This window comes from Apis florea, unplaced genomic scaffold (genome assembly GCF_048593485.1).
Source record: "Apis florea isolate Af1SG1 unplaced genomic scaffold, ASM4859348v1 contig_3772_pilon, whole genome shotgun sequence".
NCBI lineage: Eukaryota > Metazoa > Arthropoda > Insecta > Hymenoptera > Apidae > Apis > Apis florea.
This window is the reverse complement of record NW_028256845.1, coordinates 382175-400222: the sequence shown is the minus strand read 5'-3', so window position 1 is coordinate 400222 and position 18048 is coordinate 382175. Positions and strand designations below refer to the sequence as shown.

The 18048-nt window shown below is 33.3% G+C and overlaps 1 protein-coding gene across 3 annotated transcripts in view; it reads right to left on the bottom strand.

Moving 5' to 3' along the window:
- LOC100866331 (uncharacterized) overlaps positions 1–18048 on the bottom strand; it is a 61699-nt gene that overhangs the window by 12213 nt on the left and 31438 nt on the right. For 2 of the 3 annotated variants that reach the window (XM_086915281.1, XM_012495698.3), the window contains exons 3-8: positions 9336–10674; positions 8603–9255; positions 8112–8168; positions 7487–7645; positions 3045–4403; positions 2622–2777 (exon numbers count right to left, since the gene is read on the bottom strand). In XM_086915281.1, coding sequence (XP_086771407.1) covers positions 2622–2777; positions 3045–4403; positions 7487–7645; positions 8112–8168; positions 8603–9255; positions 9336–10674 — 3723 coding nt within the window. The remainder of the gene's footprint in view (positions 1–2621; positions 2778–3044; positions 4404–7486; positions 7646–8111; positions 8169–8602; positions 9256–9335; positions 10675–18048) is intronic. The other variant, XM_086915282.1, reaches the window with a different exon arrangement.

Sequence of the window (18048 nt, the reverse complement as noted above, 5' to 3'; positions counted from 1 at the left end):
TGAACACTTATCATACGATCGATGTATTTACAATGGAACGAGAAATCGTAAAGTACACGCATGTTGTTCGCTCTTTTTGAGAATCTAGATTATGTTATGATGATGAATGAAGCAGTTTTGAAGCGCGAATTTATTGTTTGATCGGGTCTCGTAATTGAGTGAGCATACACCATCTCTTGGTAAAGGTATGAACTAGGCATGAAAGAGGAGAAACCGAGGTTGCCTTAATACACTTAAGAAATACACTGGTATTCAGCAAAGGCGAGGTAGAAACTCGTTCCTCGGGCAAAGGATCGTTTATAGAGACTGGCTTGCCCGCTCACTTCCATTTTTTCCTTTTTATCGGGATTTCTCATAGCTATTAATCCTCTCTCATAGAGGTCTCCAGTGATATGTCTTCAACATTGTTGAGGGTAGGATAAAATCGAAATGCGATTCCATTTAACGATTCAATTTCAAATATTCTCGATATTGAAAAACAAGATAGGAATTAATTCGAAAATAATTTGTGTATACCTTTTCTAAATATTTGCACGTTAAAAATTATGTATATATGATATATAATTAATTTAAAATTTAGATTTTAAAGACTCGTTATAAAAAATTCAGAGGTCAAGATTGCAAGATTAACAAGGAAAGATGAATTTGTGACTTTAAGTTGTCTAATTTTTTTTTTTTCTTTTTTTGTCTTTGATCCACCTACATGTCCCAGATACCATTCACAGTTAAGACAGTTTTAATGCATGCTTATACAGATTACGCAGCATCCATTTACTTTCACTCGTTATTACCTCGAACACTATGAAATGTACGAATCACGAAAATTTGCCTATGTAATCGGTATGTGCTCGTATTAGAAAGTCGAGTCTCGTTACGTATTCAAATGTAAAACGTTTACTCGGTTGAAGAGTAACTTATGTTTATTCAATTCTCATAATTACGTGAATACAATCATGAGAGTAATTCAGTGAAGATAGGAAAGAATGTATATTGTTCGCTACGATAATACTTTACGTACTTTACTTTATAATATTTCTCAAATACTATAAATTTTAATTATATTTTATGTTTAAAAAATATGGTGTTAAAAGAAATAAGAAATATTTAATTATCAATATAGATTTTAAATTTAATGCTTTTACCGTAAAATGTAATTTTGTAATTCGTTGTTTCATAAATGCTTGTAATACAAACAAACATTTTGTAATTCACTCAGTTATAACAAATAACGTATATAAAATTAAAATGATGAATTAGAAATGCATCTATGTCGAACAATGTGGAACAAGGCAGTAAATATTTAACAATCTTAATGTACACGTATGCAAATGTTATATGGGAGAATAACATATAAAATAGAGATAGATATCTTTTGTGAATTTAATTTCAATTGTATTTAAATTTTTCGATTATTTTTTAATATCCGATAGAGATCTTGAAAATGATGTATTTAAATTAAAATTGATAAAAAAAAGTTGGTTAATACTCCTCAATATTATACCTTTTTTTTATCTTAACGCAATAATAAATAAATGGTCGCTTTTGAATAAGAACGAACAACTGCATGTCGCGTGCGATATCCAAGAACCAGAACATTTATTACCAAAAATATATATGTATATATTTATAATAATCTTGTATAACACAGTATATGTATACGGTAGTAATAACGTAAGTATCTGTGCACATTAGTAAATGCAAACCTGTTATAACGAGTAACATATATCACAATAACTAAATGTTATTAATGGTTATTACACTTGAACACAAATTAATGGTTATTATACTTTTTTGTTCATTTTCTTGTATTACTTATATCTTTTTTTTTTTTTTTCTTTTATACTTCAACTATATCTAACAATATTCATATCTAAAGAAATATAAAAATCACATTAGAATGTATGGAATGGACAAGAAACAGATGTATATTTAATATTATTAATATTTGAAACGAAAGCTCGATATACGATAATATTTCACGAACAATGAAACACTGAAAAACATTAATGGAAAAGAAAAATGATTAGTAATCACATCGAACGAAATACATTTCGAATGATATTAGTTCAACGCAGATTATTCGTATCGATGTCATTAGAATCGAGACTTCCGGATGGAGTTGTGATGACACCAATGTGATCGGTCCACGATGGAGGTGCGACTGCCCCGATCTCCTCGGCTACCTTCGTCGTGAAAACCTTTTAAGCACAGAAAAAACGACCACACTAACTCACTGTTAACTACAACTTTCTTCTGCCACGTAATTTTACCTCGGTAATCATCGTCACGATCCATTTCTTTCACATACGACCTTCCATTATTCTCTAATTTTATTTTACAGCTTTCTTTTATTAAGAATCAATATTATTATATATCGTCATTACATTAGCTATATACACTATCACTTATATTACTAGAAATAGCGTTTTTAATATTTTCTATTTAAAATTTAACTTATTCTTAACTGTTCGTTATTAACTGCTATTAATATTATTATTATTCGAATTTTGCAAAATTTTGCAGAATTGTTTAATCTCTTTATAATTTTTATATAAACTTTCTCTTCATTTAGTTATTTGTTAGTGCTTCCTGAATGTTTTTTAAATACTTTAATATCTTACCTCGATAAGTGTAACTGGTGTAGTTGATGAACTAGTGACGGATGGCACAGTGGGCTGATAAATGTTATTTTGTTTCCTGACAAATAATTCCGCTCCTTTGTATCTCGCGCTAAAGCGAGGCGGTTGTCCATTAGGGGTGATTCTGGGAGAGGAATTCTGTTCACAAACAAAACGACCGATTATTACAAAATTGAGTGCCAAAAGTTTATTAAACAAGCATAAATAAAACACGTGTAATTTTTTAAATATACAAATGTTCCATGATTAAACAACATCAACATAAATAAAAATTCGTTCAAAATCTATAATTATTTCTTGCTCCAATGGCTATCTCATTGCCACATATATTAATTCCAATGAAAATCAACAAAAGGAAAAAAGACGAGCAAAATCTAATCCAAATAATCAATATCATATACTCACCACATTGTTAACGTTACTGTAAGATCCGGAGAACACAGGTGTCCTGTTGCCAAGGGAGTTCAACAACGGTGCCACCGTGCTTCTTAATTGTTCCAACAGGGTGTTGTTCCCAGCAAGGATCGTGCTTTTCGTAGGATTGAAGATATTCGAGTTACCACTGTCTCCATTGCTGCTGCCGGTAATTCCTGACGCCTCTTGTGCCGATTCGTTCGCGATTCTCAAATTTACCTGCGATTCCTGCACTACCGATCTAGAAGACACCGTCGATGTCTTCAACGTGGCATGATACTTTGCCGACCGAGGCGTGATGGCCACACCATCGATCCTGGGAGTAGATCCGACCAAGGTCGTTGGAACCTCGGAGTGTCTTCGATAGGTGGCGGTTCGAGGTCTAAATTCGAGCTTCTTCGTTTGCGATCCCTCCGCGGATTTCGATCTATCATCGACAGACTTCACCGCGGATTTTTTCCTCGAATATCTGCTAGTAGGTACCGGCGTATTAGTGGTAATGGTAGATTGATCGATTGTCGTCCTCTCGTCCAGAAATTTATCCTTGGTTCGTTTAATGTAACGAGGTCTGAACGTGGGCTTGGTCACGCCGCTACCGAACTTAGGTTTCTTGCTAAGATCCTCTTCCTGAAACGCTTGCGACTTTCTTGGCGCATACGATTTCTTAGACGTCGTGGAATCCTGCTCTGTCTGTTCCTGCAATTTGCTGTTACGCGATGGATAAGATTTTTTCGGTTTGATAGTCGTTACAGGCTCGATATCCTCGGCACGTCGGGTAGAGTAGAGCGAGACTTTCGCGTTCTTGCTCGACACCGAGCTCTCTTCCCTCGATTTCTTCCCTCCACGACCGTTCCCTCCCGGACGAATCCTCGTCGAGTCGACGGTTGTCGCCGCTCCCTCTTCCGCGAAACCGATGATCGATGGATTCGTGTAAGGTTTGGTCGTCTCCTCGATGGGCCTCTCTTCGACCGAGATCGAGGTAACTATTTGCTCGCCGATGATCCGTCCTTTCTTTAAATTGTACGGTCTTCCTGTGACCTTGGAAGAATCCTCGACACCTTTCCTCGGACTAGAAAGTTTCGAGGCTTTCACGCTCGCCTCTTCCCAAGAGGTCTGCAAAGGGGTCGAAGCCCTGTTCCGGGCCCCCTTTGGCTTGGCATATTTGGCGACCTTGCTCGTCTCATCGACCACCGGCACGCCGGTTGGCTTCGGCTCTTTGCTGAAAGAGGAGGCCGTGGTTGCGTCGAGATCATTCTCCTCGATGTTCAACTCTGGCTTCACTAACCTCCTAGCCAGCTCCAACTTCATCCTCGATCTTTCAGCGAACAGAGAGGCCGATGATTTTTTCACCTGAAAGGGTCGTTCAAACAGCTCCGTTTTAGGATAGTGGTAAACCGCTGTCGAGGCTAAAGCCGGATCCGGAAGCTCGAGCGGGGACTCTGTTAGTGTGCCACGATCTCGACGGGCATTCCATCGACAGGAGACGTTCTCAAGGTCGCTCGGGAAGCATACACTCACGACAGGTCGGGGAACGAAGGACGGTGGTTCGATTAAGGGAGGACGACATAGCGCGCGGCCGTTATTTTCCTACATGAAGAATAGGAGCTTGAGGAAGCGCAGAAACGAGACGATCCAGGCCGCCATTTGGCTCGTAACGAGCTCGAGCCACGATTTCACTGTACTGGACAACAACTGGAAATGTTTAATCAATTTGTTCGTTATAAGATCATAAGACTCAAGACGAGGCTGCTATGGTTTTGATTTTGGGTGCAGAAGAGAGAGAGAAAAAGAGAGAGAGAGAGAGAGCGAGAGGTGTGAACACGATTGTTCATTTTGTGTGAACGATCCAAGGTCCTGGCTAATCTGGATGTGATGAAATAAAATTAAAATAATGCAAGATTTCGTTGAAGCTTCTTTTTTCTTTTTCGTTTTCTTTTTCTTAAATTAAGATTACTTTGTACTAATTGTGAGAGAGGTTATCTATTCGTTCCAGTGTGGAGGGGAGGGGGGAGAGGGGAAAGAAAAGACACGTATCATCAACAATATTCGAGGATGATTCTTAAAAAGCGTCGATCAAGCGATTAGCTGCGGTGAAGAGATGGCGTAATTATGTTTCGCGGCAATCGTGAAAGTACTTTTATTTAAGTACTTATTCTATTTTGGTCTGGTTCGTGATATTTTAAAAAAGAGTTAACTTAAATTGAACGATTTAATAACGGAAAAATAAAAGAAATTGGATACTTAATGCTTGCTAGAGTTGATCTATATTGCAGCAATCTATATTGTTAATTTTATTTCGTATCTTTGGATGTAACTTTTATTTGAAAACAAAGGAGCCTTGCCGCAAAACCAATCTCGTTTTAATTATAAGGCAGAAAATCGTTCATTGTTCGCGTTAGAAATAAAATTTTCTCTTCTCTTTCATTTCCTTTCCATTCGAAGAATTATTTTTGCTCTTTGTTCTGAAGAATCTATTTTTAAATCTTCAGCAGAATTAAAAATAAAAAAAGGAAAAACAAAAAGCTTGGATATTTAATTTAACTTTTAACGTTTCCTAATTAATGTAGAATAGTATTCTTGAATTTGTAATTAATCATTGTTTGTATTATGTGAAAAACGAATTGAAGAATTTTGCATAAACTTTAACTCGCTTTGTTTTTATTTATAATATCGAAAAAATAATTTGAAATAAAGAAATATGTAGGAGAAATAAATAGAAAATAACAATATAACGATCAAACGAATAATATGAAATATAAAAAGAAACTGACTATTGCATGGGTATAAAGTAAATAGAGACTTCCATTAATTTTCGAATCGTTTCGATCTGATATGTCATTTTATAATCGTTAATCGTTACATATAATAAACACAAGTAACAAAATGTAGCAATAGTGAAGTGAAAGTGCATGGAGTTTCGCACATGCTACAATTAATATTTCAAATCATTTCTATTGGAACGTATCTTAATTCCACAATTCGTTTTTTCGCGTAAAATAATCTCACTCTGCCATTGCTCCATCCATCATCAATCATTGTACATCCACGATCCAATGCAAAATATAGAAGAACATCGATAAGATAAACATATCTTTCTTTTATATACGTGTTTTGAAGATTCCTCCCAACAAAAAATATCATCAATCGCAATTCTACGATCGAAATCATCTTACCTAATAAATCAGAAGCGTTATATTATAGGTAGGTTAAACAAACCTTCACTTTCTCCATCGATATTTCAAAGCAAATGGACAAAAAGCAAAAACCAGTTTACAAACTGTGTAACAAACTGTGTATCGTATGCCAGATTTCTTGAAATGTGAAATAATCAATTTTCACACATGGAAGAAATCGAATTTTATCGGATGTGAAAAATGTGTTCCATCGATCGAAGCTTCGTGTTTTGGACCTTGAGAGAACTCCACGTCGAGGATTCGTCGTTAAAAGGATATCGTTCGATCCAGTCGCGTTTGGACGTTTCAACGATATCGTCGAAGCTGTTGGTAACGATCGTGTATCCCATGAATTAAACAATTCGATTTGTCGAAAATCGTTGAAATCGATTTTTCACCAACCACCACAGAGAAAGCTTTTTCGATTTCTTTTTTCCTTTGTTAATCACGCATCATTGTCCAGTCTCGATTGGTCGTCAATGATGTTAAAAGCGAACGGATGCAGTATCAGCTACATGGCTTGTAGCTTTTTACCTCACCATCAAAATTCAATCGTTTCTCAATATCTACTCCTTAGCGTTGTCGAGATTTTTAGTACAGGTTTGTACTACCTTCTGTTCGAAAGAATTGAAAAATTGTAAGAGAAGTGAGAGAAAGAGGAAAGAAAAAAGTTTTTTTTTACATGGTCATAACGTAACAGATATGATATATAATAAAATATTATTTCTTAAATTATTAAAAGTACAAAATAATTTATTATCAGTATAAAAAAAATATCATGTTAAATTTTATTTGCATAATTATAGTATCAAATTTAAAAAAAAAAACTCCATTAAAAAAAAACTGTTTCTCTCAATTTTACCTATAGTTCAAGAAATAAATAAATAGGTCATAGTTATAAGCATGAATTTCAAAAATAATTGCATAAATTCATATTTACAAACGTACAACATCCTTCTAAATTCCAATACTTTTCCAAAAAACAAATAGCGGTATGTATCAAAATAAATATGTATTCGTATCAAGCAGAATAATAGAGAGTAATATTATATCAAAAATCTTCAAAAGCTAATAACATCGAATGTAACCAAGCACTTCTATCGAACGATGATCGACGAAACGATGATTGAAAGCCATTAATTCTAAAATTACGAGACAGGTTTGCATTCGTTTCTCCTAAAAGCATAAGAGAAGCTACGCTATCGATGGGAAATGAAGAACATGCGATCACGCAATGCAATGATTTGTCTGTACTCTTACGCGTCGCAATCCTGTGCCATTAATCAAGGCAGTTAAGGGATTCACGATAAAACTTTCATCCGTGAAAATATTTGTTGAAGCTGCGGTTTCGAGGTCATCAGGCTCGACCGCCATCGAATTCTTCCTCGAACGCCTGCCATAGTTATTCTTCCGCTGTTCCTACACGAATCGTTTTCGATTTCAAAATGCAAAAATACTGATTCCTCAAAATTACGATAGAGATGGTACCAGTGACTATTTCCAGTGGAATTTTTCCAAGAAAACTTGGATGAAAAAAAAAAAAGGTAAATCGTGTGTTTAGTTATGTATAGCATGCTGATTAATCTTTGTTTAGCGTTAGAAAATATATGGTACATTGTATTATGTATTTATTTAACGTCACAGTCAGTTTTTCCTTTTTTTTTTTTTTTATTTAGTCATTTTGTATCACGTTTCTGTAATCTATTTTACAACGTCAACGTCAACAGTTGTAATGTAAAGATATTGTTGTAATAGAAAGCTTGAAGACTGTTGAACTAGAATAGAAGCATAGAAATATATGTTATACACCTTAATTAATTAAAGATTGAGAGAGAATTTTATTTGGATGCTGTAAGCTGATTTGAAGGGCACTCTAGACTCTTACCTCGAATGGTGTTCTAGAAGTGGTTTTTGGAGCTGGTATTTTCGTGTTGATATTCTTCTGAAATCATACTTATCGATTAGCATGCACTATATATTTTTTTACAATTTTATCAAGAGAGATATACATTTATCCTGATTTGAATATAAATCAATTGCACTTTATATTTTCTGTAATAATTTTAAGTGTTTAAAAATATTTGAAAAAAACCTAAAGATACAGAAAAATTAGTTTTCAGATAAATAAAAGAGAATTTTGTCTGCATGTGAAATCTCTTACATGATAATTTAAACTATGGGACATTTGAAAAATGATTTGTAATAACATTATTATTTGTTAATTAATTTTGAAATTTTTTGAAGAAAATAAAGTTTCTAATAAAATAATTTCTAACAAAAATTATTAAACATAAAAAAAAAATATCTAAAGTAGCATACATATAATAATGTATTCCAAATTACATCCATAAAATCGAATTAAGTGATAAAACTTACCAACTGAGACAATTTCGCCTTAAACTCAGGCGGATAATTGTCACTCTCCTCGTCTTCTGCAACCGCCTTGCCGAGTCCAAAGGTTTTATTACCTCTTCTGTAGCTCTTGGTCGTCGTTTCAGCCATCGTCGAGCTTTCCTCCGTCGTTTGCAGCTTCTTGAACCCTCTTCTAGTGCTTTCGGTCGTTACAACGTCGGTGGTCGATTGTTCGTTCGATGGTATCACTTCGTTCGTTTGTTCCCTTGCCGAGAGAGTCCCCGAAGAATTTTCAAAGTTGTTGAGATGAGCTGGACGCCTTCTTAGGGTCCAGCCTGGATTTCCATGCGATTGAGACTCGTTCCTCGAGGATTTCTTCCAATCTGTCGTGTCGTTCAAGAATCCTTCGGGCAAAACTTTCCTACCCCTGAATCCCAATCCGTGATTGAAAAAGTCTTCTTTGCTCTTTCTTCCTTGGCTACCGTTTCTGCCTCTTCCTCTACCTCTACCAGAAGATTCCGTGATTGAAGTAGACGATGTGGAAGATGTTGTTCTTACGGATATTCTTGAATTGGTCGACGTAATTGGTCTTATGGTAGTACCCATTACTTCAGAATCGGTTGTTGTTACGTCGTTGTTAAAAATTGTCGTGTCCAGCGCAACGGTCGTGGTAACATCTGTTGGAGAAATAGAATTTCGCAAGTTTAGCCGAAAAGATTAAAAAACAAATTTAAACTTTTTAATTTTTACTCATTACCTGTAACTATGGGCGTGGTAATATCCGTTCTTGACCTGCCTCTCGATCTTCCTCGCGTATCCTGACCATCCTGTCCATGATTTTCTATGAACCTTGTGGCAGCCTCGGGAATCCTCGATCTTCTCTCCGAATTTCTCTCCCCAGCCACCTTACGTTTCGCATCTCGTTCCGAAGAACCGCCATTCTTCGCGTTATTCTCCAAATTTCTACCCCTGGATCTCGATCTGGCCTCAGTCGTTGAATTCCTCTTGCCATCTGAACCCCTCGATCGATCTCTGGAAATCGTATTTCTCCTGGAACTAACGACCTGCTCGTTACTTTCCGTCGTTGTGGAATCGCTGAACTTGGAAGATCCTCTTCGAGAACTAGATCTTGAGGAGCCAGCAGCCTCAGAGTCGTTCAATCTTCCACGACTTTTCGACGATCCTGTTCTTCCATTGGATTTGGACGACTCTTTAGCGTCCGATCTTCTCTGAGAAGTTGCCAAGCTGGTGGTCACGTCAGGAACCGGATTTTGCGTCGTATCGACCACCAGAGGGATGTCGACTCTGACGCTCTCAGATTCCGATAAGAGAGGATCCGGACCTCTTCTTTGAATGGAATTGTTCTCTTTGGTGTTGGTTACCTTTGATCTACCGGATCTGGTACTCTTTTCGATCCTTTCCGTCGTCGATCTACCCCTTTTGAACGAAACTGTGGTAGTTTCATCTTCGAATTTTTTATTAGTGTACCTTCTCGAAGTGGGTATCTGCGTCTTCAGATCCTTCATGGAATAAGTCGTTTGAATCTTCCTTCCAGTTCTGGATCTCGAGGATTCAGTGGTAGCCAGAAACACAGATGGCCCTTTGTTGTCCAATCTTTCAGTGCTACTTGAATTACTCGATTTTCTATTAAAGGCTCTTCGAGAAATTCCTTTCGTCGTTCCCATTGTTTCATCATTGTCCTTCAATTTTGCTCCCTCGTTAGTTTCGGAGAAATATCTTTTGCCATTCCTTCTATTAATCGGTGAATCTACGCTTTTAGCGTTCTCTATTTCTTTCCTGGAGAAGGCTCTTCTCGAATCATTTTTAATTTCCGTAGTGGAGACGTCCCTTTCAGTGGTTCTGGTCGTTCTTACGATCGAGTTCTTGGTCGAGTCGAATTTTGACTCGAAATCGATCACGGACGCTTGGGTCGGTACTTCGTTCGATCTTTCCGAATTGGAAAACCTCTTTGATTGAGCTGATCTGTCTCGGCTTGTTCTGGATCTCGATGTTGAGGTCGATGCGGTTGTGGCTTCTTCCAATGATTTGGAATGATACCTCAACGTTCCACGATTTGTGGTTTTAGGATCGTCGAGCTGAACAAATTGTGACGTTAATTTTTTCACTGTTATCAATTGTGATACTTTTGCCTACAATCCGTGTAAAATGTATCGTAAGATTTATAACAATTTGAACAAAGATTTTTATTCATATTCGTTTTATTTATCGTGAAGCATGTTGTGTGAAATCCTGTTACAAATGGATGGATATTTTCTAATGAATTCGTATTTTATAATTTGACACATTTTCACTTTTTTTTATCTAAGTGATCAAATAATGAGATATACACGTTTTCAACAATTTCATGTACCAGTCGCGTGATTCGACGTGTTCGTTCACTTTACTCTCACTTTATAATTATCTTTCAAAATTATCAAAGCTATAATAATTATGAACTACAACTAATTAGTTAATTAGTTATTAACACTTTATACAATTTCTATCTATTTGTATATTCATTATATTCATTTATTTATAAGATGTTTATTTAGATTTTACAATTGTAAATACAACTTTGATGATTAAATAATTAATCACAAAAATTAAGTAACTTATTTATAATTTTGTTTAAACATATTTTCAAATTATATCGAGAGAAAGAAAGAGAGCATCAAAATGATTTATCATTTTATTTTTTACCCTCTACTATACAATCCAATTTGCCTAAAACAATTTCTCCTCATCTTATTCAATTTGCTTAAATGTAACAACGATACGTCATGGTAATTAATTAGCACAAATTACACGTTCATCAACGACCAATTAATTCAACATGTCCACAAAAGGACCATTATTTTAAATAAATTAATTCCCCATTGACGATGTATCCATTCAGAATCAAACCTAAACAACTTTCGATTCGGTTCAGACATTCAAATTTATTCAAATGTATGCTGTGATCATGATCTCCATCATCGTGATTAAACTTCATAACAATCATAGTCAAGATAAAGAAGAGTAAATAACCTAACGACTTCAACGTTCGTTAGGACATTTTAATATTTCGTTCGTGAAAATTGGCCATTTAATCGGTTTTATTAATAATCGGTTTTCGAATTATAAGGTAATTCGTTCGAGGATCACAGCTTATAGTGATCCATTATAGCGAATATGGCGATTTTTTTATTTTCATAATGCCACGACTTCGAGGATAAACGATCTTGCATCAACGTTTCTAATGAGATTGCAATCGATTCTTTTGTAATCCACGTTGTCAAGATACTATTCTCCATTTAATAGTCGTCAATTATCGAGAAAGATATAATTAAGAAAAAGAACGTCATATTTTCCAACTTTTTCCTTTTTTTGAAGTGAAGAAAACTAAGGATTCAAGTTGAGAGCTGTCGAGAGTTTATTTTTCGATAATGGATATTGAAAGTGAAAATTTTCAACTTTGGACCCAGTATTTTGTGAAAAATATTTTCGAGGATAAATTTTCTTTTCCTTGAAATTCCCAAATTTCAAAAAAAAAAAACAATTTTCTTGAAATTACTTCTTTTATAAACTTATCTCTATCATTCTAGCTATTGATATTATTCCCATTGAAAAAAATCTCAATAATTTAACGACAATAATTCTATAAATAAAAGATTAGTTTTTTATTTAAAGACATCATCTAAAGGAAGATAGTTTATACGTGTATTAAATAAAATGAAAATGTTGTTTATTAAACGAGGAATACTTTAATTATCAAAGAAAAATACTTGGTTAAAGGTGAACTCTTATAAAGGGATGCAATTAGAGCAAAAATAAATAAAAAAAAGTCGTGCCATGTAACATTGTGACATTTGCTTTGACGATCCTATCGTCAATGAAACGAAATTAATATCCTTAATAGGCTAACATATAATTATAGCATAGACGCGATTTTCTTTCATATTTATTTTACATTCCACGATGTTGGTTATATTCTTGAAAATATAATAAAACTTTATTTATAAGTTATAGTAAATCTTTTAGAAGACAAATGATTCGTGCAATGAAATTATTAATAATAATTGGAATGAATGTATTCATTTGGAATTTTACAGAGGGTTCGTGCATTTTTTATTAATCTTTTTTGATAATAAATCTCTTTCAAATGAATACATTTTTAATTTCTATCTTTGAATTAATTTAGTACAGTTCCCTCTTTAAAAAAATCTTTCAATGTATTTATACAAGGATCGAGGAAATCCTCTTTGACTTTATCATTGATGAGGATAATTCTCGTTTGATTAATTTTAATTTTAATTAAAGAGAAACTTAATAATTTCTTGTTGTTTCATATTTTGTCATAAATTTTTAACAGAACATTTTGTGATTCTTTGCTTATATAACTCATAATTATTCGTAAGAAATAATAGCGATAGGAAAAGTTTGGAACGTTCTGTATATTGATTGACACTGTAAAGTAAAAAAATCGACACTTTTAATTGAAAATATACATGTGAATGGAAAATGCACGAGAAAGAGAAAGAGAAAGAAATAGTTAAGATGATTACAGCACCAGGAAGAGAGAACAGATTCATGAGAAGAAGTTAAGGTGAAAGCATCGCGGTTACAAGAAGATACAAGAAAATTTACAATACCTATATTTTTTAATTTATATTCCTGATTGCTTGCTAAGTGTTATAAATTACATTACGAAGTAGTAAATAGTGATAATAATGTATGTAAGTTACAGTAAAATTAAATATACATGTTCGAAAATCCTAAAGACGCTTCAAAATCTGAAAGATTTCTATCGAATTACAAGAAAAAAAAATATAATAGTTCTATTTTAAATTACAAATGTGTTTTTCTCAGATCGATCATTAATTAGAATAATATTTTCTAAATAATTAACATTTTATTACTTATAAAACTAATACACTTTTTGTAATGAATATTCATACTTCGTTCAATTGACGATCTATAAATTAAAAAAAATTTACATTTATTATTCTAAAACTATTTAATTTTATTTATAGTGTATAATTAAATGAACTTCAATTCTTGTTAATCATTATATATTGATTTACTCTGATGATATTTAATCGAATAATAATGATTAATATTAAATTATTCTTGACTCATTGCACTTCGTGAAACAAAAAAGGAATATTGATTTAACGATTATTCGCAAAACTTACGATTAACATAAATAAGAATAACAAATAAACTACTGAATCGATAATCATCTATAAATGGATAATAAATTAACAAGTCGTCATTAAATCAGATGAACCAGTGTTCATCTTAAATTATGATTCTATCATGTCCAATTACAATAAATAACAGCTTCGTTTATCGTGCCATTAACTACCTCCAGTCACGAATCAATTAATTAACTGTTTGATCAAAAAAAAAAAAAATGCAAATTTGGTGATCTCTATAATTTTCATCGAGAGGATTAATACAAGGCAATTTATTCCATCGCTTTATTATATTTTCGATGACAATTGAATTAAACAAAAAAAAAAAAAAAAAAAAAGAAGAAGAAAAATTCACGAAATAAAATTCTGAAATTATTGTTCGTTGGTCGACTATTATTTCCTTTCCAAGTAGTTGAACATAACATCTCAAATAATGGCGGCCACTATAATTTTCCATCGCATTGATTTTGTCTATTACAGTCTTTCGACTGTAATAATCGTGACGGTTTGTTCAAATTTTTTAATTTAATAATATTCAATTTATCATTTTCGGTTCCCGTTCGTTTCATAAAATCCATCGAATACGATTCGGCTAAATACGACTAATTAATTAATAAATCGATCTTTGAAACGATAGAATTTTCATTTTATTGCAAAAAGAAAAAAATATTTTTTCTCGTAAAAAATGAATCAGATGTAAAATATCATATGTTGCAAAATCAAATTAATTATGAAAATTAACTGGATGATATCACACTGCTACAATAAAAAGTGAAACTTTGTAACAATCTGATAAAGTCAATACTAATGATGATTATCGTCATTATGAAATTTTTTAATTATTAATTGATTTAAAAAATGAAAATTCACTGAGAATATGAAAAAAAAAAAAAAAAAAAAAGAAAAAGTTAATTTTGATACGAAGCATGATTCTTCTTGATCAACATCGTTCAATCAAAATTAATGCGAAATAAATTAGAGAATGAACAATACCAAATATCCACTTTTTCTCTCTTTCGACATTTTCCCCAATGCAAAAATCATCTTATATCCTCTTTTCATCCCTGTCAAATTTTTTTCTATCACAAATCGTTTCACAAACAAATAGAAAACAAATTGATAATCCCACACCAACCACATCAGGAATACTCACTAGAACTCATCATACCATTCCATAACCACCGCAAAATCCATTTCCTCCCGGCAAAACCACAAGCAAAAACCATCCTTCTGTCACGTTGCAGCGACGATAAAAAAAAAAAAAAATAAAATCTATCGTTGCGGTGACGCAGGTGAACCCTGTAAACAGGGGTCAAGAGGTCTTATTTATCTAAGAATTTTTTAAATATTGCAAAAGGAAACAGCACGCCTTCGCGTTCTAGTTTCGTTTATCCTTATCCACCGGCAAGACACACGTAGCGTGGAACCGAAAGTAAAAGTCGATGTTTCACGTCACGTTACCTAGTCAACCATGCAGCCGAACTCGAGAGCAGCCTTAAACACGGCTGGCTGAATGCGCAGTTAACTACTGCAAACAGGCGTGCAAAAGTTTCTCAAACTTGGATCGCCTGTTTTTCAGCGCGATGATTTTTCTCGGGCCAGCTGAGAAATCGACCAAAAAGAATTGAGTCGAAGAATTAAGTTCTTTTCCAAGGAGGAGAGCAAGAGACGAAGAGAGGAAGAGGATCCATCGATCGTTCCTCTCGATCGTGAAAGGTATTTTCTTTCACTGATAAAAAGAAAAATGGATGCTGATAGAAGTGAAGGCACTTTCGCTGGATACGACTCGTCACGTGATTTTATTGAAAAGATTATAGTTTGGTCGTTGATCCTTTCGAAACTGAATTCTTTAACTATGAAATAAGGATAGATTATAATGTGATATAATATAGTAAAATATAAAAAGAGAATAAATGAGATATACGTTATAATTAAGGCGAATTTTGAGAAAAATTGAAGCGATGTGTGAATATCAAATTATTTTTCTTATGTCACTCTTCTAAAGTAATTAATGATGTATCTTAATATGTTTTGCTAGTTGACAGAAAAATGATCTTGAATAAAATAATCATTCCATCGATTATTCTCGAAAGTATTAAATAGAAAGATCGTATAATAAAAGTTATTACAGATCGTTATAAATAAAATAAATGGGTTTGCTAGATGAATATTCGTTAATTTCTTATTGGATGCAAAATATTAATTTCATGGTCGAGAAACGTTATTTATTTACTTCAAACGTGATAAAATATATGAAATATAGAACATTAATTACGTTTGATCAGAATTTATATTTCACGCCTTTTTACTAAATTTTCAGAATATCTGGATGGTGCAATGATACATTTCAAAATAACATTTTTCCACTAGTGTCCTATTAAATATATTTCTTCGCTAATCAAAATAGTTTTTTATCCGTTTAACATAAAAAAGAGAAACTTTACCTGAATACGACCTCGATTCTAATACTGCACAACGACGTCCAATGAAAATATAACGAGCTGACAGCGTAATTCATAATAATCCAAAGTTTTCATGTCAACTTTCTTTACCTTAATAGAAAATCAAACATTAAAATAAAATCAAAATTTCACAGAATTTTCCTCTTCTATCTTGTCCAACGTATAACTAAACCGAACCATCATCCACTCTTGGAACATAAATCATCTAACTGCTCCTCAAGAACAGATTCTGAGAATCTATTAATTACATTTTCACAACCTACCTATCATTAACAGAGATACCATCGTTAACCAACGTATCACCCTCGAGGTAAAGTATTTATCCCAGAATCTTCTCGATCTTCAACCAAACGATGCTTGAGATTTCGTAATGTCGAACAGGTGAAGTTGAAAAATCGTATAGGAAAATTAACTCTATGAATAATACTGCGAATACTGCCATTACGTTCTGCGTCGCAGTTATGTCTGTGCTCGATTTCGAAACAAGCTCAAGCAATGATTTCCTTTATATTTGGTGTAAACAGAACGGTGGCCAGATCTTTGTAATGTTGATACGCAAATTCGTGGAAATAGTGTGTTTGGAATGAGAGGTTCTTCTCTGAATATTTTTCTTCTCTGAAATCGGTTATCGATTATGAAAAATTATCGAGTATCTGCAACTTTCGGTTGCATGCACTACGTTCACCTCGATTTCGAGACAAAGAATCGTGTTCCGATTTCCAAGGTCAAAATTATTGCGAAATCTTTTATCATTTTTGCCTTTCTTTTCTTTTTTTTTTTTTTTAATCTTTCTAGATCTCGTGTCTTAAGTTGATTTGCATTGATTCGATCTTTGCTCGGATTAATACGAAAAATCAGATAACACAGGGTTGTTTTTTAAATGTTTTGCGTATAATAAGATTGGCAATTGATCATTTCGAAATGAAACGGTTGAAAATCGTAGTAACATTTTTGTTAAATAATTGTTAAATATTAATTGCGAGGAATTTTCTAACACATATCTTATTTCAGATATGGAGAATTGAAATAAATTATAGAATCGAAATAATTATTTGAAGAGAGAATTTTAGTCTATGATTTTTTTTCGATTATTTATTCTTACAATTTCTTTAATTGATATACTCTAATATATCTCGAAATAAAATTACAAATACAAATGATAACAAAATATAACAAAACTGTTTTTTTTTTATTCTAATCAAAAAATGTTTCAACCATACGTTTCAATTTTTTCCACGTATAAATTCACGTTCAATTATATTTTCATAATACAGTGAGAAAAAAAAATCGGTAACAAATAATCTTGAATTTTTCCTTACGAACGATTGCACGAAGATACTTGCAATACGAATATGCAATTACAAATTGCTTGTTTATTTGCGTAATTGGAAGACACGGAATCAAGATTTTTGCTTGTTAAAAAATTTTCTTGTTCAAACTCTCGTTATTGGTAATTACGTCCCCTTTGATTAGACAAGCATGCAATGTGTAATAGTAACACGAAATGGCAAAATACAATTGGATTGGCATGATGTTCCAACGATTAGATGAAAATATGAAGCCCATGGCTCTGGTGCGAAAGATTCGTGCTAGATTTCTGTGTTCGATCAAATACACGCGGTAGTGAAGTAACATTGTTACGTTAACAGGGCAGATATAATTTATTCCTGATAAACGAAATAATAGATTCGATGAATACGTTGCACAAGCCGATTAATGAATTCTACAGTGAGAGTTGAGGCATTAAACATGAAAAGTGAAGAAATATTCTAGTTTCTAAAGAAAATTTTTTACATAAATTTTTCTGGAAAAGAATTGTGCAAAGCAAGGT